General features: G+C 52.3%; 1 protein-coding gene across 1 annotated transcript; it reads left to right on the top strand.

Moving 5' to 3' along the window:
• Window positions 1-456: 456 nt before the first annotated feature.
• Window positions 457-16,336, top strand: SMPDL3B (sphingomyelin phosphodiesterase acid like 3B). Its single transcript, XM_067530733.1, has 8 exons — window positions 457-661; window positions 7,590-7,803; window positions 9,009-9,106; window positions 10,378-10,521; window positions 12,296-12,468; window positions 12,630-12,810; window positions 13,518-13,651; window positions 15,039-16,336. Exons 1-8 carry the CDS (start codon window positions 601-603, stop codon window positions 15,411-15,413), a joined length of 1,380 nt encoding a protein of 459 aa, XP_067386834.1. The 5' UTR covers window positions 457-600; the 3' UTR covers window positions 15,414-16,336.
• Window positions 16,337-22,192: the final 5,856 nt, after the last annotated feature.

Here is a 22,192-nt window from a genome sequence, read left to right as displayed (position 1 = left end):
TCACCCTCATGTGAATTGCAGTTAGGTTTGATACGTGTAGGTCACAAGCACTGAAATCTGACTGACAAGGGGAAGGATGCTGCGGGAAGCCAAGTAATTTCCAGTTTTCTCTTTATTCTGCTCATGTTCCTCTTTCGGGCCCTTGTTGAGCTCCTGTGTCCCCAAGTCAGGCCTGGGCTCTGTGAGAGCCTGAAAAGGGCCAATTCTGCCCTCTAGATTAGCTGGTGGGGCTCCATAGGAGAAACTGTGAAGACAAGATTTGGACCCAGGGAAGATTCTCCCTTTGGAAGGAGCAGGGGAGCACTTGCTTGCTCCCATTGTGCTGGCGTGGGCTGCTCGCCAGATTCTTTAAGAGCAACAGCCCTTCTCCTGGCATGGACTCCCAGCACCAGCAGCAGCTGTGCCCAGACTTGGTTGAAAGTGGCCCTCCACTGGCTGAGACCTGAGAGTATCTATCTTGAGGCAAGCTGGAGGTGTTCCCAATTCACACGTTGCCACAGAATCAGGTGAGGTGACAACGTCCTGGGATTGGTTCTCTTCTCTACAGCCCAGCGGGTAATTAGTCAGTAGCAGCGTTGCTGTCAGAGCTCCCTGTTCCAGATGGATTCCTTAAGATTCCTGCTGCTCCTAATGCACTGCAGAATTGCCACCACCGTGCAAGGTAACAGTCTGCTTGAGCTTTCTGTGGCTGCCTGATTTCTCTAGGACTGGGGGAAAGCGCTTCTTGCAAGGGCAGGTTTGCCATAACTTGATTTCTAAGATAAACGTGGCTTGCTAATGTCTCTAAACAAGTTGCAAGAACAAACCCATGATTTCTGGGGCAGCACATGGCTGGCTTTCCTGGCGTTCATGTGATCTGTTTCCATCTGGCCACTGATAGGAGCTTGTGTCGAGACCCGCCCTGTTTTGAGACGCAGCCAGGATGGCAGAGCGCTCAGCCCTGCCCTAGTTGCTGGAAAAATAACGTACAGAACTTAACGTGAACTTAGAGAAAAGGCACCCTTTGTATCTGCTATAGTCCCAGCAACCTACAAGATCCCCTAAGTGACAGAGCAATTAGAGGGCAAAGGCCTTCTTTGTCCCGTTTGTTCATGTCCATTTGGCAGCACAGTGGGGCTGGGGGATAAGGCAGCTGGTTCCCCCAGTGTGTACGTGTGTCAGTGGGCAACAGGAGGGAGAATGATATTAAAAAACCCAGGAAAATGGGATTGTAAAAAACCATTGGCAGGTTCCTTGGGGCCGGAGAGCCTGGTACCATCTATTAATTAGTCTGCAAGTGGGCAAGCGTTCCTTTAAGTGTGTTGGACTTAAGCACCTAGTGTCAGCATGACTCTGCCCCAGCTGATAACAGCCACGAACTCTGCCCTGAGGAATGTGCAGTGTAAGTGTAGTTCTAGCTCCAGAGAAGGGCTTGGGGCTGGGGAACGGAGGACGAGGAGGTATATATCTGTCTGTGGTCATGTGACTGCTTGAAATTGCCTTGGCCTCACTGAGTGCTTGTTTGGGGCTCGTAATTGTAGAGCTGTAGTACATACACCTGGCTGCTGGAGGTTCGAAGGAGGCAATGCCCCTGGTGCTGAAATCCTGCCCTGCCAAGTGTGAGGCACCCTCAGGGGAGGTGGAAGCTCTGTGGTTGCTGCGAAGCCAAGGGTCCCTGACCCATTCCATCTGCACACTCGGCACTGCAGCTCCAGTGAGGAGCAGTGTGTGCTTCTTCCCAACTTGCATCATGCATGGATGCAGACTCTGGGGCTGTATGCTGGACACGATGCATGGCTTGGTTTCTCAGCCAGGGCCTGCTCCTGGTGCTCAAGAAGCACTCTGCTTGTATCCTGCCCTGCTGCTGCACAAGTTCTCTGATGATCCGCCCTCCCCCCTGCAAATCTGAGCAAGACAGGCCAGAAGTTTGCCCTAAGTACTAGCACCCATGGCAGCCGCTGTGGGCAGCCTCTTTCCAGATGGTGTCAGTGTCCTCTCGCACTGAGGATACCCCTCTGAGGGCGGGGACCCCGGTTATTAGGAAGAGACAGGTATTGAGGATTTAATCATTAGAAATATAGATAATTGGGTTTTTGGTGCCCAGGAGAACTGCATGGTGACTCCCCTGCCAGATGCGAAGCTTGCAGATCTCTTGAGACACCTAGACAGACTCGTGTAGTTCTGGGGAGGAGCTCGTGGTCATGCTGCATGTAGACACCAGTGACATAGGGAAATGTAGGAGAGGGGTCCCAGAGGCCAAATTTAAGCTGCTAGGAAAGAGATTGAAGGTCAGGACCTCCATGGTAGCATTCTCTGAAATGCTTCTAGTTCCACATGCAGGGCCAGTTAGACAGGCAGAACTGCAGGGTCTCAATGTGTGGGTGAGATGAAGGTGTTTAGGTTTATTAGGACTGGGGAAGCTTTTGGGAAAGGAGGAGCCTATACAGGAAGGAGGGGCTCCACCTAAACCCAAACAGAACCAGATCATTGGCATGTAAAATTAAAAAGGTCATAGAAATGTTTTTGTTAGAAATAATCAAACAGGTTGTCCCTAGGGTGGACTGGGAAGACGGAACCATTTATTGCCTGCTCATTCCACCTTGACGCCGTGAGTGAGCAACGAGGGGGTTGCTTTACAATTCTTTTCTCCATAACAGTCTGTAAGTGTATACATTTCCAGCAACTCCCCATAGACCCTTATTTGGTTACACTGACACCTATAAAATGAAAATAAACTACATGATTAATACAATTATACCCGCCCCTGTTTGTTGTTTACAGGATTACCATACAGAGGGCAGACACATCACCTTAAAAACCTATTAATTTTACACTAACATTCTTTGAAGTAAAGGCATGCCGGGCAAAGAAAAAGATAAGGCTTTCTTCCCACCCTGGCCTTGTGCAGGAGTGGCGATAGTTATTTTGTTAGCCTCATCCCCTGCGGCAGATGGCCAGGAAGGGAGGAAAAGAAGAGAGATAACAGACTCTTAACTAGAATTCATACCAATTAGCAGAAACAAGGTTTGCCGTGCCATGACCCCATTCCCTGTAACTTAGGCCTGACCATGTGTCCAGCTTTTAACTCTTTACTTTCCTACATTTTTTAAACTAAGAGCTGGAGGAAAGCTGATGAGTGTGGAGAAGCACATGGTTCGGACAGACACATCCCTTAGGGGAGGGTCTATTAAAGGGGATACACTATATCTTATTAAAGAGAGTATAGAAGTTGATAAAGTACAGGTAGAAAATGAAGAGAAACAGTCAAATGAAAAAAGGTCTCATACAATTACATCACATAAAGGCAGACAATTAAAGATTGACACATTTTAATAAGTGCTTATATACAGATGCAAGAAGTTTAAATACTAAGGGCATGTCTACACTAAAAACTTAAGTCAACCTATGTTAGGTTTGACTTACAGTCACTGCAGTAGTTATTGTGGAAGATTCATGTCCTTCTGTCATTGCAGCTGCACCGCTGTAATGTCTCTAGTGTAGCTGTGCTCTATGACGAGTGCATTTGAGTGCCAGGTATTACATGAGGATATTGATATGTTGCATTACAGAAACTTGGTGGAATGATGATAATCAATGGGACACAGTAATACCAGGATACAATCTACAACAAAGTAGATTGTGGTGGGTGAGTGGCACTGTATGTGTGGGGAAAAAAGCATAAATATAGTTAAATATATAAATATAGTTAAATCTTAAATGCATCAAACTGTACAATAGAATCTTTATGGATAGAAATTCCATGCTTTAATAATAAGAGTACAGCAGTAGAAATATATTACCAACTACCTGACCAAAATGGTGACGACGACTGTGAAATGCTCAGAGACATTAGAGAGACTACAAACAAAGAAAACCCCAATAATAATGGGGGAAGTCAACTATCTCCATATTGACAGGGAGTATGTCTCCTCAGGATGGGAGCCAGAGAGAACATTTCTAGATATCATTAATAACTGTTTCTTGGAACAGCTAGTCCTAGAATCACAGAGGAGAGGCAATTCTTGATTTAGTCCTAAGTGGATCACAGGATCTGGACCAATTGGTGAATATAGCTGAACCACTCAGTAATGGTGAGCATAATGTCATGAAATGTAACATCCTTGTAGGGGCAAAATACCAAAGATACCCACCATGTTTCGAAGCATTTAACTTAAAAAGGGGGAGATACATAAAAATTAGGAGGAGGCTAGTTAAACAAAATAATAAAAGGAACAATCATGAGTGAAATGCCTACAAGCTGCATGGAAACTTTTTGAAAACACCATATCAGAAACTGGAAGCCTGTCGAACAATCAGTTGGGCCACTGGATGATTGAGGTGCTAAAGAAGCACTCAAGGAAGAGTAGGCTGTTGCAAATGAAGCTAAATGAATTCTTTGCATCAGTCTTCACTGCAGAGTGTGGGGGAAATTCCCATATCTGAGCCATTCTTTTTAGGTGACAGATCTGAGGAATTGTTCTAGATTGAGGTGTCAGTAGAGGTGGTTTTGGAACAAATTGATAAACAATAATAAATCACCAAGACAAGATGGTATTCACCCAAGAGTTCTGAAGGATATGAAATTACTACTATCTGTGGTATGTAACCTATTGCTTAAATCAGCCTGTATAGCAGATGACTGGACGATATGAAATTACTACTATCTGTGGTATGTAACCTATTGCTTAAATCAGCCTGTATAGCAGATGACTGGACGATAGCTAATGTAATGCTGATTTTTTAAAAGGATCCAGAGGCGATCCTGGAAATTACAGGCCAGTAAGCTTAACTTCTGACCTGGCAGATTGGTTGAAATTACAGTAAAGAACAGAATGATCAGACACACAGATGAACACAATTTGTTGCTGAAGAGTCAAAATGACTTTTACAAAGGGAAATCACACCTCACCAGTCTATTGGAATTCTTTGAGTTGGTCAGCAAATGGGGTGATCCAGTGGATATCGTGTATTTGGAATTTCAAAAAGCCTTTGATGATGTCCCTCACCAAAGACTCTTAAACAAAGTAAGGAGTCATAGGATAAGAGGGAAGGCCTGTTCATGGATTGTAACTGGTTAAAAGTCAGGGGGAAAACAGTAAGAATAAATAGTCAGTTTTCAAAGCAGAGAGAGGTAAATAGTGGTGTCCCCCAAGGATCTGCACTGGAACTAGTGCTGTTCAACATATTTATAAATGATCTGAGGAAAAAAAGGTAAATAGTGAAATAATGAAGTAGCAAAATTTGCAGATGATACAAAATTAGCTGAGTTTAGTTCTGTTTTGAGCAGGGGGTTGGACTAGATGAGCTCCTGAGGTCCCTTCCAACTCTATGATTCTACTCCAGATAGTTAAGTCCAAAGCAGACTGCAAAGAGCTCCAAAGGGATCTCATAAAACTGGGTGATTGGGCAACAAAATTGCATTTATCAACATTGAATTTCATTTGCCAAGTAGTAATGCAAATTGGAAAACATAATCCCAGTTATACATGCAAAATGATGGGGTTTAAATTAGCTGTTACCAAGAAAGGGATCTTGGAGTCATTGTGGATAGTTCTTTCACTTCGATCCAGTGAAATCGATCTGACAGCAGTGAATTTGCCGCCATCATTGAAGATGTAGCCTGAGACTGGTGTTTGTGTGGGTGCAAAGAGTAGACAAGGGCTCAGTTACTGTGTGAGCTCAGGGAAATGGTTCCCCACAGAGATATCAAGTCAGAATTGGTCACAGAAACTTTATTCTTCCCCTGAAATGCTACTCAGCAGAGAGCCAGGCTGTGCTAACGTTGTGTGAATGGCCAGGACTCCCTTTCACTGCCACAACCTAGAGGAGCAAAAACCAGAAGGGTGGACATGGAAGGGGGATCGCTGGCTCTCTGGCCTGCTTTTCCGTTCTCCCATTCCATTAAACTGCAGCTGCTCCTCTGTGGGAGCCCAGAATTTGGATTCCACTGGGGGAGGTGAGGCCTGGCAGAAGGAGGTGGGTGTGGCCGGGCGGGTCAAAAAGCATTGTGGGGCAAAGAGCCTCAGCCCAGAGATTGCTGGCTTCCCCAGAACCCCCATGTGCGGAGAACAGCCCTGCCTGTGACCACAGAAAAGAATTGCAGGAGTCACTGTCTTCTAACACTGAACAAGGAACTCAATTAGCATAAGTACAACAGTCATCTCCCTACAGCTGCCTGACATCTGTCTGTTCCTGCTTCAGCATGTAACTCCTGCATGAAAACTTCTTACCCCTGTCCTGCTGCAGATTTAAAGAAATAGTTCGCTCATCCTCATGGAACCCAGGCCAGCCCCTCCATGGGAAGGATCCAGCATAAACTCTGCCAGTCTGAGCCCTGTGCAGGAATGGCCACCCTGACTGTGTCTGCGCCAGCATGTTTAGGGATCTCCCACTCTTGTGCTGCCAGTGGGGCCGTGCCACCTGCACAGAGCAGTGGTGACTAACAGCACCTGAGCCCTGTCGGTGGCGGCTCCTCCCAAACACTGGGGCAGATGAGTTTGCCTTGTCTGCACTGCATGAGACGAAAGCGCTAAGGCACTGCACAGGAGTCTGCAGTTCAGCAAACCCAAAATCCTCTCTGCATCTTCCACTCACGGAGAGCTTGTCCCACCCACGCAGCTCAGCTCAGCAAAGCCTCTGCCATGGTCCCCTCCTGCAAACACCAAGTAACAATAGGGAGACGCACACAGGGCAGCTTTTCCGTCCCCAGTGCGCCTGGTGAGCAACCCCCAGCTCCTCCTCCACATTGCTCAGTTCAGGGAGGCTCCTTGCTTTGACTCTGACCCCAGCTGGGGTTGCTCCTTGGTTTGACCCCAGCAGGGCTTTAGCCACCCAGAATCCACATCCTGCTCTCGGCTCAGCAAGGGGTTCCAGGAGGGTAGGGTGGCTGCACGCTGGGGGTTGCTTTGGGAAACAGTCACATTGCTAATAATTCTTTGTCGTTTGCCTGACGCTGGTCTGGGGGCTTCATGTTTAACTGTCTGGTTGGGATTACCTAGGTCAGGGATTGTCCACTGACCCATTGCGGTCACACTGGCTTGTTAGCTCCTAACAGCCCCTCAGTCTCTGCAGCCTGCAGAGATTAAAGGACAACCCAGAGGTGTGTGCACTTTGCCTGAGTTGTTAGTTTGGATTGCGCTGCCCAGCAGTGCTTGTCTGGAGCGTGCTGTGTGGTGTCTTACATGGCCCCTATCACTGCAGTATCAATCTGAACACCTGACACTCTGTGCTGTATTTACCCCCTGCCACACAGGGCAGTATTGTTATTTCCTTGTTACAAATGAGAACTGAGGCTCCCAGAGATGAAGTGACTTGCCCAAGGTCACACAGGAAGCCTGTGGCAGAGGCAGGAATTGCAGCCATGTCTCCCAACTCCCAGGCCAGTGCCCTCATCACTGAGCCATACTCCCTCTCTACTGAGGGCTTAATAGTTATGTCCGTAAACTTGCCATATGGACCCTTTTGTTTTGGAACAACGGTGTCCATACAGGGCATTATTCCAGTAGAACTATAGCTGTATAATGCTCTCTGACCCCATGGCTTCCCAGCTGGCACAGTCACCTCAGGTGTTTGATTTCACTGCACTGCGGTGTTTGTTCTGTCTTTGGCAGGTCACTTTTGGCACATCACAGACCTCCATTTGGACCCAGAATACAAAGTGACAACAGACCCTCTCCAGGTGTGTCCGTCTGCTGGCTCCCAGCCAGTGCCCAGTGCAGGCAAATGGGGAAATTACCTGTGTGATTCTCCTTGGATTCTCATAAACTCCTCCATTTATGCTATGAAGGAGATCCTGCCTGATCCGGACTTCATCCTTTGGACTGGGTAAGGAGTCTGTGCACAGCAGTGAAAGCGAGGGCGTGATCACACGATATGCCCATGCATGTTGTGATTAGATGTCACATGCAGGAACACTTGGCGTTCTACTCAGTGGCATATGCACAACAGCTGCTGCTCTGCAATTAGCAATTGCAAACACAGGACAGGAAGAGACCTCCTGGTCATCAGGTCCAGTCCCCTGCTACCACAGGCAAACCCATCATATCATCCCCTTCATAGACTAATTAAGGTCCATTTTAAAACCAAGGAGGTTTCTTGCCCCCCAGTGCTTCTATTGGGAGGCGATTCCAGAGCCTCACTTCTCTAACCGTTGTTGGGCAGAGTAAAACCAGTACCTTACACATGAATCGTAACTGTCACAGGACTTTGAGACCCACACATCTCAGGCCAGGACTCCCATCCCGCTGCGGGCACTGTGATTGACAGCCCCTCGCGTGCACTCACTCTACTGGCCCTGTGCTGTCGGCATGGCCTGCATCCTCTCCAGCCACTGGAGCACAAAATTGTGCATTGTTAAAGGCACCAGAAGAAGGGTTTGGAAGACAGCTTTGTGTCCCTTTTAAGAGTCTGGAAGGCTTGTTTCTAAAAGGGGCTGTTTTACTTTTGGCATACGAGGAACGTGGAGCCTGCTGTGCGGGTTCTGCTGGAGGCCCTTCTTGGAGCACCCAGAGACGGGTCAGGAGCCCTTCGTGGAAGAGGTGGGAGTTTGCTTCCCTAACAAGTGAGCTTTTCTCCAGCTGCGCAGTCAGGCACTTGAGTTACAGACACACAGAAAGAAGGAGCTTTATTTCTCCTCAGTTAATCCGGCTTCTCTCTGTCGGTCTGTGTGATGTCAGAACCTCACTAGTCCTCCGGTCAGCCAGGGCATCTTCCAAAAACAACGGAGTAGAGCTAGACCCAAATTTCTAATGTAAAAAAGAAAAAGCTGAACAAAATGGAACAGGTTCTTTCCCTGAACAGTTCCCCAAATGTTCACCGAAACCACAGCCCACAGGCTAAGTGCGTAAGTTACCGAAGTGCTGCCTTTTCTTGTGTGTGTGCAGGTTCTTCCCTGAGACAAGTGGGTGAGGTAACATCTTTTATACCTCGCCCCCCCGTCTCTCTAATATCCTGGGACCCACGTGTACTCTGCCTACAAGCTCTTCCCTTTCAGACTGCTAGCTGCATGTGCTGTCTCTGCTGTTTTCCAGTGATGATACCCCTCACGTCCCCAACGAGAAACTCGGAGAAGAAGCGGTGCTGGAAATAATTGCCAATGTGACGGCTCTGATAAAACAGGTGTTTCCAGGTACGAGTCACCTGAGCTGACAAACCAAGAAGGTGGCGGTTTAGAGACTATCTGACCTAGCTCCCAGTGGGAGGAAAGAGCAGCTCAGCCAGAGAGAGCTGGCAAACCTAGAGATGGGGCAGCCATCGAAGAAGTCTAGCACATGGGAGGGTATGAGGGCTTATTTGTCCCCCCTCCTATGGTTTATAAATTCTATGCATGGGAGGCATGAACTGGGGGGTGGGGTCCAGCACCCCTTTATGGTCCCTGGTTAGTATCACTCTTGAATGGGAAGCACACCGCAAGGGGGACGTTTGGAAAAGCAGCAGCCTTTGAACTATTCATGGTGGAAAAAACCATTGGAAAACTCCTCTCCTGCTCGAACATCTCAGCCATGGAGAGAAGGGATTATCCCTACACTGGGGCCTGATCATCAGATCCGTTGGCCTAGCACTGACATGTCCAGCACAGCAAAGCACATCTGGCCCCTCTGTGGCCTGTGTCCCCAGTCGATGGAGAACCAAGCATGGGTCATTCCTCGGAGCAGCGCACGCGTGGCTCGCCACTAGTGCAAAAGGCCCGGTGGCCATCAGCAGCACAGGTGTCTTGTGACTACTGAATGGGCCAGTGCTCCTGCAGGGTCAGGGCCTGACTGCGTGGAGTCACTCAGCATTCCCCACTGCCCCAGACCCATCACTGACTGTCTGTTCGGACACGGTGCCATGCCACAGCTCTGGAAATCGACGGCTTCCGTTTTCCCGCAAGGGCTCACCCCCACCCTAAAGCACTCCCCGTCCCCTTGTGCTCGCTCTGTCACTCACTAGAAATGGCTCCCCAGGTGCTGATTTTAAGCAATTCCGCAAGTGCTCCCCTAAGCAGCTCCTCCCTAGGCCCTGCTTAAAGCCCTCGCACTAGCTCTCCGGGAGGACATGTTGGCTCTGCCCAGTGGGATTCGCTCCCTGTGTTTGCAACAGCTATTTCGGTGGCGCTGCATAAGTTCAGAACACCACGGTTTTCCTCCCGGCGCAAGCAGGAATTCACTCTCCAAAGCTGTCCAGTCCTGGCCTCAGGCTGGCACCAGGGGCCTGTTCGCGTCTCTTGATGGTGTTTGTTCCCCAGCCACTGGGCTGAGAGCACCACAGAGCCACTGGCTGGGAATGTCATCCAGCCGTTCCTGCCCTGCCCGGCCCCTGAGCCATTCTCTCCTCTCCAAAGCTGTAAGCGTCCCTCCACTCTCCAGAGCCCCAGAACAGGCCGTACGTTCCTTCCCGTTTTCTCTTGTTTCCCTACAGACACTAAAGTCTATCCTGCGATGGGCAACCATGACTTCCACCCCAAGAACCAGTTCCCGGCAGAGGCACACAGGATCTACAGCGCAGCCGCGGAAGTGTGGCGCTCATGGCTCAGCAGTGCCTCCATCCAGACGTTCAAAGCAGGCATGCCCAGCACGCCGGCCCGGCTCGCTCCCGCCGCCTGCATTGCTGGGGAGAAGGGAAGGGGGTCGGAGGAATCCCCAGTGTCCGTCCTGTGCAGCTGGCAGTGCCGCCCTCTCCAGACAGAGCAGTTTGGGGCACGGCTGCAGCTAGAGGAAGGGCCCGAACAATGAGCTGCCAACCTGGCACCGGCACCCGGAGAAAAGGAAAGAGGTTTCCTTGTGCTCGGTCGCTCCTGCTTTCTGCCAGCTGCACAGACGGGTGTCCCAGGGTGTCCCAGCCGGCACAGAAGATTTAGGGCTGAGCTGTAAAGAGTAGGAGGATCTTTTACTGAGGCCGCTGGACACAGACAGGCCCGTGGTTCTCTCTTGCACAGACTCAGGCCTCCCTTAATCCTGGGCTGACGTAAGCAGCCATGGGTGGAAGTGCTGGGTACACTCGAGCAGCGTCTCTCTGTTGCAGCCACTGTGGGCCACCAGGGGCTTTTCTGGCAGCCACAACCTCCTGGGCAGTGAGTGGTGGGGACTGAGGGGGCAAAGCAGCGGCCCCTCTCCCATGGCTGCCAGTGCCCCCCCGGAGCCACAAATGCCGGCGGAGCAGGCGGCTGATGTGGGTTCCCCACCTTCCTGGGACGCTGGGACTCAGGCTCCGGCTGTGCAGCATTGGGCTCCATCCCCTGGCCACGGGGCTTCAGGATCTGGCCCCGGGCTCTGCCCACCCTATCCCCCCTGGTCCCCACTGCCTCCTCCGGCCCCTGGCTGCGTGGTGGCAGGCACTGGGCCCTGGGATGGCTCCAGCCCCCAGCCATTCTGTGGTGGGTGCCAGCCTCAGGCTCATCCCCCATCCCCCCAACCCTCACTGTGTCCTCCAGCCCTGGGCTTTGGCTGTGCAGCTGCAGGGCTCCAGCCCCAGAGTCTGGCCCAGGCTCACCACCCCAGCCCCTGCTGCCTCCCTGACCGCCCCACACATTCATTGCCCCAGCCCCTCTGCTTCCCTACCCACCTCCCCATCCAGGGCTTAATTTGTTCCCCGAGGTGCCAGGGTGAGTAAGTCTGCTGTGAAAAGTGACGTGTGTATGTCTGTTAACAGCACTTTGCACTGCAGCAGACTTACTAGCTAGCAAGTCTGGGGGGAAAAAACCAAAAAAGCAAAGAAACAACAACAGAAAGACAAGAATATGCAAAGCCTCTTATTTGTGTTTCTAGTCTGTTTAGCTCCAGTAGAGAATAGAGACAACTGTACATTAGCTTTGTTACTGAATCTGGAAAAACCCCACATAAGTAAATGACAAAGATTTGGACGTGTATACGCGCATATTTCATATTTGTTTTTCCTAAAGTTAATTAAGTATTTGAGGAAAAATGTCAGCGCGACTACCAGCAAGAGTTGGTGGCCACCCTCTGAGCCCACCAAAGCATTTGTTGTGAGAATCCCTGCGCTGGAATCATAGATTCCAAGACCAGAAGGGGCCACTGTGATCCTCTAGTCTGACCGCCTACGTAGGACTGCTCTGAAATAATTCTACTGCCCGATGAGCTTGTCCTTGAACAGGAACCCAGGATGCATTTAGTTAGTGAGCAAAATAAACCCCAGGCATGCTGGAGAGCAGTGAGCTTCTTTACTTTGGCTTCTTTACAAAACATTTCCCATCAGGGCATGACCAGAACTTCAGCTGCATGGAGCTGAACCTGAAGTAGAAACAGGAGGGGAATTTGGGAAACAGAAGCCAGCAAATGTTCTGCCTTCAGGTCTTTCTCCTGCTGTTTGTGTTTTGCAGGTGCTTTCTACAGCGAGAAGCTGCTTGTTCCCAATACAAAAGGACAAATGATTATCCTCAACACCAATCTGTATTATGATAACAATAATCAGACATCTGGCATGGAGGACCCTGCGGGGCAGTTCCAGTGGCTGGAAGATGTACTGACTAGTGCATCAAAAGCAGGAGAAATGGTAAACCGGTTTTCTTCTTGACTTCTCCCACCCTGGAAAGTCCCTCCTGGAAGCACCTTCTGCCACTGAGCTCCTGCTTGGTTTATAAACCCTGGAGACCTTCTCCTCGGCTTGGAAGCATGCACTTGGTCTGTACTCAGCCCGGCTCTTTGCTGTTGTAGGTCTACATTGTGGGACACATCCCGCCTGGTTTCTTTGAGAAGAAGCGAGGCAAACCCTGGTTCCGGAAGCACTTTAACAAACGATACACAGAAATCGTGCAGAAGCACCATGGAGTGATAGCTGCCCAGTTCTTTGGGCACCATCACACGGACAGCTTTCGGATGTTTTACAATGATGGAGGTACCATTCCTTGGCGTGGTCCGATCTGCTCACCCACACTTTGGCTACACTAGGCGAATGTCCTATTACTGAACGTGATTCTCGGTGATGTTCCCCAAATGCTGCTGAAATTGGTTCACGTGCAAGGAAATATTTATTCTGCATCACCCATTCTGGAAGCACGGAAGGTGGTTTGGTGCGGTCTGTTCTAGCACACACTCTTGTCAGCACCAAACCGAGGGGCCCTTGGCTGAAAACCATTGTCACCATGACGTGGCAAGACCCCAGCCATGCCTCAGTCACTGTTGGGGGAGTCCTGCCTCCCAGCGCTGTGCGGTAGGACATCCCAGAGTGCACCGCTCCACGCGATGCTGGCGCCTGGACCCCAGGCACTCTGTCCCTGTGCTGGGACACAAAGGGGTAGTAGCCCAGATCTCTCCAGCCCGTGTCACTGACTGATCAGTGTCTGTCATGTGGCTCGCGGGCTGGGAGCCGCAGAGGGTGTGAGTCTTACAGCCCCCAGCGGCAGAGCCTGGTTTACCAGTTCCAACCTGGTGGCAGCCCAGCTAGTGGGAGATGTTGCTAGGTGTGGGTTCACTGACACACAGTTGAGGTAGGTGGGTCAGGCAGCAGCACCGCAGGCGAGTCTCCAGGCACAAGGGTTGTTGCTGGACTGGCCCTGACACATGCCAGGGTTTTACTCAGCTGTGGCTCATTTTGCCTTTCAGGTTCCCCGATCAACACCATGTTTGTAGCCCCAGGAGTGACTCCGTGGAAGACCACGCTGCCGGGCGTGCACAACGGTGCCAACAACCCTGGGATCCGCGTCTTTGACTATGACCGAGGCACCCTGCAAGTGAAGGTGGGAGATGTCCCCACACTGATTGTCTGTCCCCTTGGGGCATGACTGCCACAGCCCGGGGGCTGCTCACCCAGCACCTCCAAGTTGCTCTAACAAAGCCGAGCCAGAGGTAATCTAAGGCCAAAGGCAGGGGCCTCCTGGGAGAGAGGCAGGCCAACTACTCCCGGGTCGCAGTGCACGGGAGGGTTTGGCTGTACGTGGGAGGGAGATGTGGGCCTTGGCCAGCTGCTGGGATAAGCGCTCCCGGGCGGTGCAGGGTTGCTCCTCACAGTCTAGTCTCTGGTCACTCAGTCTACTTCTAAATATCCCAGGCAATGGGGCTTCCAGCACTTTCATTTGGGGACTGAAATCACAGCTGACTAGAGCTCACATTCAAGACTCTCGCTCCCATACAGAGCATGGTCTAAGTCTTATCTACACTATAAATAGGACCCGTACTGTAACCGGATCAGGGAGTAGCTGTGTTGTATCGATGCTACCTGCAAAGGGGAACACGTGCTTGTCTCCTTTGCTTCTTTACGATGAGGACAGAAGGCCTGAGAGCATCAGTTTTATAAACTCACCGGTTTGTGCCATTAGAAATGCAAGTTTAGCTGCCCTGGAAGACTCTGTGGAAGGCTGGAGAACCAGTGAAGGAGCCAAGAAAGGGAATGCTGGCAGACTCAGAGTAGAAGGGTTTTATAGCCAGACTGTGTAAACCTCGGCTTTCTCTTTGACTTATCACCTGGTAACTTGGCTGAGCCATTAGCACTGTGGAGAAAGGAACCTTTCCTAAAGATCCAGCCCCCTGCTGCTCCAGGAAAGGCTCCTGCTTACAGTAAACACCCCTTAGACCTCCCCGCATCCTCCTGCAAAGCCAGAGGAGGCCGGTTTCAACAATGCTGATATTTCTGTGGTGGAAAACAGCCCAAGTGCCCTGTCAGCCCTTCTCCAGCCAGTATAAGGAACCAAAATGGGGCACAAATCCAGTCCGGTCAAATTCCTTTGTAGGCGACCTTTAAAGCTGGCCCCTGCAGGTTCCTGGTGCCTGCAGTGTTCTCATGTCCAAGAGCCCTTTAACTTGGACCCCCATTAAAGCCCTTGGCACGTGTCCTGTTACTTGAGGGGATCAAGCCCCCAGCATGATGGCCAGGTCCCTAAGCAAGACCAACATCCAGCCAGACTGCCCCGCTGGAGTTGGCCGGCAGCCAGCCAGACACGCCTACGCTCCACTCACTGGGTGGCTGCTGACTCTGCACACCAGGGTTTGGAGGTGCAGGAAGTGCCCCACGCCAGCACTGGGGACAGCCCAGGCCCAGCACAACCCTGGCGGGATTTTTCATTCCAAGTGTTGTTTCTTTGCTCCTTTGCCCTAACACTCCCCTTGATCTCCTCTTTCTCCCTGCAGGACGTAGTGACGTACTATTTAAACCTCACCCAGGCTAACCTGGTGGCCCCACGATGGGAGAGAGAGTATCGGCTGACTGAAGCCTTCCAGGTCCCCGACGGGTCTGCACACTCCATGCACACGGTGCTGGAGAAGATATCGCAGGACAAGCACTACTTACAGCAGTACTACCAGTTTAACTCAGTCAAGTATGACCTTGCCGAGTGCGACGAGGGCTGCCAGGTGGATCACGTCTGTGCTATTAGCGCAGTCGATTTCATAAAATATGACGAGTGCCTTAAAAGCAGGAGCTTTGCATCTGTGTCTGCTCTTCCAGCAACGCCCCTTTTCTTCCTCTGCATCCTCAGCTGCCATGGGAGCCTCTGGCGCCTCTGAGTGGGTGCAGCCCTGAGAATGCTGCACATGACCCGATGGCAGCGAATGCCCTGCTGGGTGCAACTTCCTCAGGCTGACGATGAAATCGATTTTATGGCCAGGGTTTTGTGACCCGGCCTTGACCCTTTCGAATAAAGCTGGTTGGGTTTGGAAGGTTTGGTGTCATTGCTGGTGCTAGGCGCTCCACTCTCTAGCCGGTGACGCAGGCGAGGAAATTGCTGTCCACCCACCCTGGTGTGAGAGGGGCCCTCCCGAGTTGCATAGTCTTCGACTCGGCCTGCCAACGTGTGGGATCAACACCCGGCCCCAGCCCGCGGAGTTCAGCCCCCGGGCGGCAACTTGCATTAAGAACTCGCCTTTCCTTAGCTCAAGTGCCAAGCTGACCGAAGTGGCTGAGGGGGTGGCACGTGGGGCAGCAGGCGAGCCTGCCTTGGAGAAGCCAAGACAGCGGGTTCTGTTCCCTGTTCTGAGGCTCATTTACCGTGTGAACTTGAGCAAGTCTCTTAGGCCAAGATTTTCCAATGTCAGTGTCCAAAAGAAATGGCTGATTCCAAGTGGAGGGCACCCGGCAGTGCCCGCTGAGGTCAGCCCGCCAGTTCGCTCCCTTAGCGTAGACGTAGGGCCTGAATTTAGGCACCTATTCAGGAAAATCTTGTTCTTTCTGACTCAGGGCCCACCTGTAAAAGGCCGCGGCTTGGTGCCCCTACCCCACGGTGCCCGGAGACACATGGATGAGAGGGTGCAGTGGTGTTATCAATATCTACATGGAGCCACAGAGCAGCTTGCCAGGGCAGTAGGCCTGGATCGGATGGTTTCAGCTGCTAGGTTTGCCCTTGGCTGCCTTGTTTCCTCATCCAGGGGCAGGATCCCTGCTCTGTGTCGGAGGAGGAGTGAGGCATGGCTGTGTGACGCTAGAGCAGTTATTGTAATGTGCCCTCCACAGCCGCAAAGAGCAGCGTGCTGCACCTCTCCTAGGGCTTTTGCCGCCCACAAAGGGATGTAGAGCTTGGGATGCAGAAGCTGGGCAAGGGCTGCGGAGGTGGCGGGATGGCGGACACAAACATTTTCTGTGGCAAAGCGTCCCAATGGTATCCATGGCGTCCCCCCACCACCCCCTCCCCCCGGAGCAGATGGCTCCAGGCAGGGATTCTCACCATGGGTGATTCTATGGAGCACACACTAACACAGACATCATTTTGTGGCATCTCCCCTCCCATTCATGAGCATCCAGTCCCAGCACCCATTGCAGTCACCCTTGCAGAGATCACCTCCGCGCCCATTCATAACTGCCAGCCTCTCCGTCACACTCAGTAACTTCCCTGCAGGAGCTGCAGCAATTGCTGCTTTGGGAAGGGAAGATGCATTGAGTGTCTTTAATGCTGTGCATCAGCTGGAAACAAAGAGGCGGAGCCAGCACCATGTGCCCATGGACACCCAGCACTTGCTCCACAGCTCCCAGTTTGGAAACCATTGGCTTAGGGGGAAACAAACATCTATATTTACTGTCTCTGGGGCTCCCAGCTCGCCGCGTAGGCCCTCAGAGTCTGTGCAAAGCACAGCAGTGAGTTTATGATGGGAGCTGGGACAAACCACGGATTGGCTCCCCCCTAGCCTGCTAGCTACCCTGAGTTTAGTTTGTGGGTTTTTCAAACCAGGCTATGGTAATTAACTGTCTTTTGAGTGGGAGTGACCCTTAAAGAGCCCATGATGCAATTTATACAGTATAGGTTTTCCTTGGTGCCAGTGTAGCAAAGTTCATAGATGCCAAGACCGGAAGGGACCATTGTGATCATCCAGCCTGACCCCCTGTATAACACAGGCCAGAGACCGGCCCAAAATAATCCCCAGAGCAGAGCTTTTAGAAAAACACCCATCCTGGTTTAAAAATTGTCACTGATGGAGAATCCACCGTGACCCTTGGTAAATTGGTCCAATGGTTAATTACTCTCACTGTCAGAAATGTACTCCTTATTTTCAGTCTGTCTAGCTTCATCTTCCAGCCCATGGATTGCGTTATACCGCTCTCTGCTAGACGGACGAGCCCATTGTGACAGTCTGGTGGGGTTCAATTCAGATCAGTGAGGGGCTGTGTCACCACCTGCCCCGTAACCCTAGGTGCCTTACACTACGTTGCTGCTGGAACTCCCAGCTTGGGGCACTCACAACCAGCCTGCCGGACACACCCTGAGTGGCTGTGTGCTGAGGCAGCCCTGGCGTAGCAGCTCTTACCTAGTTGCCTGACTACAGCCCCAGTCTGGCTTCCACCAGCCCGGTGAGCCCAACACACGCCTAGGCCCGAATTTCCCCCAAGCCATGTGGTCTGCAATGGCCAGCTCGCGCCGGGACACTTCAGAGAAATGGTGTGGGTCTAAAGACACAAAAACACGTCACAACTTCTTAACCCTCCCATTTAAACACAGCACTGAGCTGGTTTATGGTAAGTATAAAACCAATTTATTAACAGCAGGACAAAGGTTAAATGATGCCAACTAAAGGAATAATGTTAGAAAGGGTTACAAATGCCCGGAAAGTGAAAATACACATCGAAAAGTCTAAAACTCAGTCTAGCAAGATATATCTTCATTCAAGATGGTTTCTCTAACCAGTCATGCCTTTGCCCAGTCCTGGCTGACTTCCCCTCAGTCAGGACCTTCCACAAAAGTACAAGCTGTTGGTTTCGTTTGTCTTTTTAAGCATAAGATCTTTGCCTCAGCAGGTTTCTGACCTATATTCTGTTCCAAAGACTTCAAACCCCCTTCACCTGAAGGACCCATATTGCTCAGCTTCCAAGAGCGCTGTTGCCTTGTGTCTGTCTAGTATATTTTCCAAAAGTTCAGGAAAAACAAGGTTACTTACCAGTAACTGCTGTTCTTCGAGATGAGCTGCTCATGTCCAGTCCATATAGGTGTGTGCACGCCTCCGTGCACGGTTCCCGGAACTTTTTTCCCCTTAGCAGACCCCGTAGGGCTGGCTCCGGTGACCCCTGGAGCCCCGTGCACATGCTGCGGTATATTAGGCGCTGCCGGCCCTAGGCCCCCTCAGTCCCTTCTTTCTGCCAACTCCGGCGGCGGGGACGGGGTGGGTTGTGGAATGGACATGAGCAACACATCTTGAAGAACATCAGTTACTGGTAAGTAACCTTGTTTTCTCCTTCGAGTGCTTGCTCATGTCCATTCCACTGTAGGTGACTAACAAGCAGTACCTTGGAGGTGGGTAGGAGTTACCGGTGAGCTGCCCCTGCACCGCTCTGCCGAATCCTGTGTCCTCTCTCGCCTGCTGGACGATGGCGTAGTGGGACGTGAAGGTAGCACCGACGACCAGGTGGCAGCTTTGCAGATGTCCTGCAGGGGCACTCTCTCCAGGAAGGCTGGAGACGAGGCTTGAGCTCTGGCTGAGTGCGCTGTGATGGTTCCCGGAAGTGGCACCCTCGCCTGCTCGTAGCAGAACTTGATGCACAATATAATCCACGAGGAGACGTGCTGGGTGGAGACAGGTGAGCCCTTCATCCGGTCTGTCACTGCGACAAGGAGCTGCATCGATTTCTGGAACGGTTTTGTACACTCGCTGTAGAAGGCCAGGGCTCATCTCACGTCCAGCGAATGCCATCTCCTCTCCTCCTCTGAACCGTGCGGTTTGGGAAAAAACATGGGGAGAAAAATATCTTGGTTACAATGAAATTGGGAAACCACCTTGGGCAGGAAGGCTGGATGCGGCCTCAACTGCACCTTATCCTTATAGAGCACAGTGTAAGGGGGCTCCGAGGTCAAGGCCCTAATCTCGGAGACCCTCCTGGCTGAGGTAATGGCCACCAGGAAGGCTACCTTCCATGATAGCATGAGCAGGGGGCATGAAGCCATGGGTTCAAAGGGGGGCTTGAGTCTCGAGAGGACCAGGTTGAGATCCCAGGGAGGCACCGGGTCACGGACCTGCGGATAAAGCCTCTCCATACCCTTGAGAAACCTGACCGACATGGGGTGGGAGAACAGGGATCTCCCCTCTAGCGGCTGATGGAAGGCTGAAATGGTGCCAAGTGAACCTTCATCGAGGCCAGCGCCAGACCCTGGAGCTTTAGCTGGAGCAGGTGCTCCAGGATCGCCTGCAGAGGCGAGAGGCTGGGCAGAACGCCCCGGGACTTTGCCCAAGAGGTAAACCGCCTCCACTTAGCCCGATACACGACCTGTGTGGAAGGGTTCCTGCTGCCCTGCAGGACTTGTTGGACCTGCACCGAGCAGGCTCTCTTTCCCTCCGTCAGCCACGGAGCCTCCAGGCCGTGGGGTGCAGGGAGTCCAGGTCCGGGTGCAACAGACGACCCTGGTCCTGGGATAGAAGGTCGTGCCGCCTCAGGAGCTCCAGGGGTGGGCGATCGAGAGGTCCAGCAGCATGCTGAACCAGGCTGGAGCAATGAATATAACGTCTGCCCTGCCCCTCTTTATTTTCAGCAGGACCTTGGGCAGGAGCGGAATGGGCGGGAACGTGTACATGTGGGTCCTTGTCCAGTCGATGAGGAACGCGTTGGAAATCGACCCGGTCTCGCGACCCCGGAGCTAACAGAACCTCGGGCACTTCGCGTTCCAGGCCGACGCAAATAGGTCCAGTCGGGGAACACCCCACTTCTGGAAGATGGTAACCACCACCTCCGGGTGCAACGACCAGTCGTGGCAGGGTAGAAATGACCTGCTGAGTTGATCCGCCTTGTCGTTCCTCACTCCCGGGAGGTGAGAGGCAGTCAGGTGGAAGTCGTGCCTCACGGCAAAGTCCCACAGATGGATGGCTTCCTCGCAGAGGGCTGAGGAGCGTGCCCCTCCCTGCCTGTTTATGTAGAACATGGCTGCGGTGTTGTCCGTCAGCACCTGCACCACTCTGCCTGTCCGGAATCGGAGGAACACCTTGCACGCTAGGCAAATGGCCCTCAGCTCCTTCACATTGATGTGCAGGTGCCTCTCCTCCCCTGACCAGAGCCCCTGGATGCCTAGCTTGGCGCTGATGTGGGCTCCACATCCGAGGGGTCAGAGATTAGAGTGACCGATGGGACCAGTTCCCTGAACGGAACGCCCTTCATCACTGCCCTGGGAGTCCGCCACCAGTCTAGGGAGGCTAAGACGAGCAGGGGAATTGTGACCACCCGGTCCAATGGGTGTCTGCTCGGCACATATACTGAGGCCAACCATGCCTGAAGTGGTCTGAGTCTCAGGCGAGCCTAGTCTCACTACGTACGTGCAGGCCGCCATGTGGCCTAACAGCTGTCGGCAGCGCCTGGCTGTTGTCGTGAGTCAAGCACCTGGGAGATGATGGAGACCATCGCCTCGAACTGTGGCTGAGGCAGGAAGGCTCTGGCCTGGGAAGCGTCCAGGGTGGCCTCAATGAATTCTATGCGTTGCACTGGGGTTAGTGTGGACTTCTGCTCGTTTATGAGCAGTCCCAGCCTGCTGCACGTGGAGCAAGTGGGGATCATGCTCTCCTGCACTTGGGACCTGGACCTGCCCCTGATCAGCCAATCATCCAGGTAAGGAAAGATTTGCACACCCTTTCACCTCAGGTGGGCCACCACTACCGCCATGTATTTGGTGAACACCCTGGGAGCCGAGATAGGCCAAAGGGCCGGGCTGTAAATTGGTAGTGGGAGCCAGCCACCGTGAAACGGAGGAAGCGCCTGTGGCTGGGGAGGATAGACACATGGAAGTATGCGTCCTCAAGATCGAGGGTGGCGTACCAGTCTCCTGGATCCAGGGAAGGGATTATGGAGGCTAGGGAGACCATGCGAAACCTGAGTCGTTTGACATATTTGTTTAGACGATGCAGGTCTAATATGGGTCTCAGCCCCCCTTTGCCTTGGGGATGAGGAAGTACCTCAAATAGAACCCCTGCCCCCTCCTGCCTTGAGGGACCATAACCACCGCTCCCAGGTTGAGGAGGGCGTCCACCTCCTGCAAGAGGAGTTGCTCGTGAGAGGGGTCCCTGAAGAGGGACGGGGGGGTGTTGTTAGGGGGGTAGAAGTAAACTGTATTTTGTAGCCCCCAGACACTATCCCAAGGACCCAACAGTCCGAAGTGATCTTTGCTCATTTGGGGTAGAAGGGTCTTAACCTGTTTAGGAAGGGGCAGATCCAGGAGAGCAGTCGGGGCGCCACCCTCAGGCGCACCATCAAAACTGCCTCCTACGATTGCCCGACCCCCTGGGGGGCCCCTGCTGTGGGGCTGAGGATGAGCTGGGGGACTGATTCCGTCTTCTAAACCCCCTATTTCTGTAGGGTTGAAAGGGCCTAGGCAGAGGCCTTGGTTGCTGCTGCGCCTGGGGCCGTGACTGACGCCTGGAAGCCTGGGGCGTGTGCAGGCCCAGGGAGTGAAGTGTGGCCCTGGAGTCCTTCAGACCGTGCAGCTTCGCATCGGTCTGGTCGGAGAATAGGGCCGATCTATCGAAGGGGAGGTCCTGGATCGATTGCTGCACTTCCTGGGACAGGCCTGAGGATTGCAGTCACGAGCACCTCCTCATGGAGATGGCAGAGGCTATGGCCCTGCCCGCCGAGTCAGCAGTGTCACTGGATGTCTGGAGCGCTGCCCTAGCCACCGTGATTCCTTCCTCCAGGATGGTGGTAAAGTCTGTGGCCTGGTCCTGGGGCAGGGCCTCAGCAAACCGCCTGAGGGAGTCCCACAGGTTAAAATTATATCTGCCCAGGAGGGCCTGATGGTTGGCAATCCTGAACTGCAGGCTGCTGTGGAATAAACCTTTCTCCCAAACAAATCCAGCTTTTTGTTGTCCTTGTTCTTGGGAGTGGAACCAGG

The sequence above is a fragment of the Emydura macquarii genome, unplaced genomic scaffold (genome assembly GCF_026122565.2).
Source record: "Emydura macquarii macquarii isolate MOO-44397 ecotype Brisbane River unplaced genomic scaffold, CSIRO-AGI_Emac_v2 contig_3113, whole genome shotgun sequence".
In the NCBI taxonomy this organism is placed as follows: Eukaryota; Metazoa; Chordata; order Testudines; family Chelidae; genus Emydura; species Emydura macquarii.
Note: the sequence above shows the minus strand (reverse complement) of the source record. Positions and strands in the feature narration are given on the sequence as shown.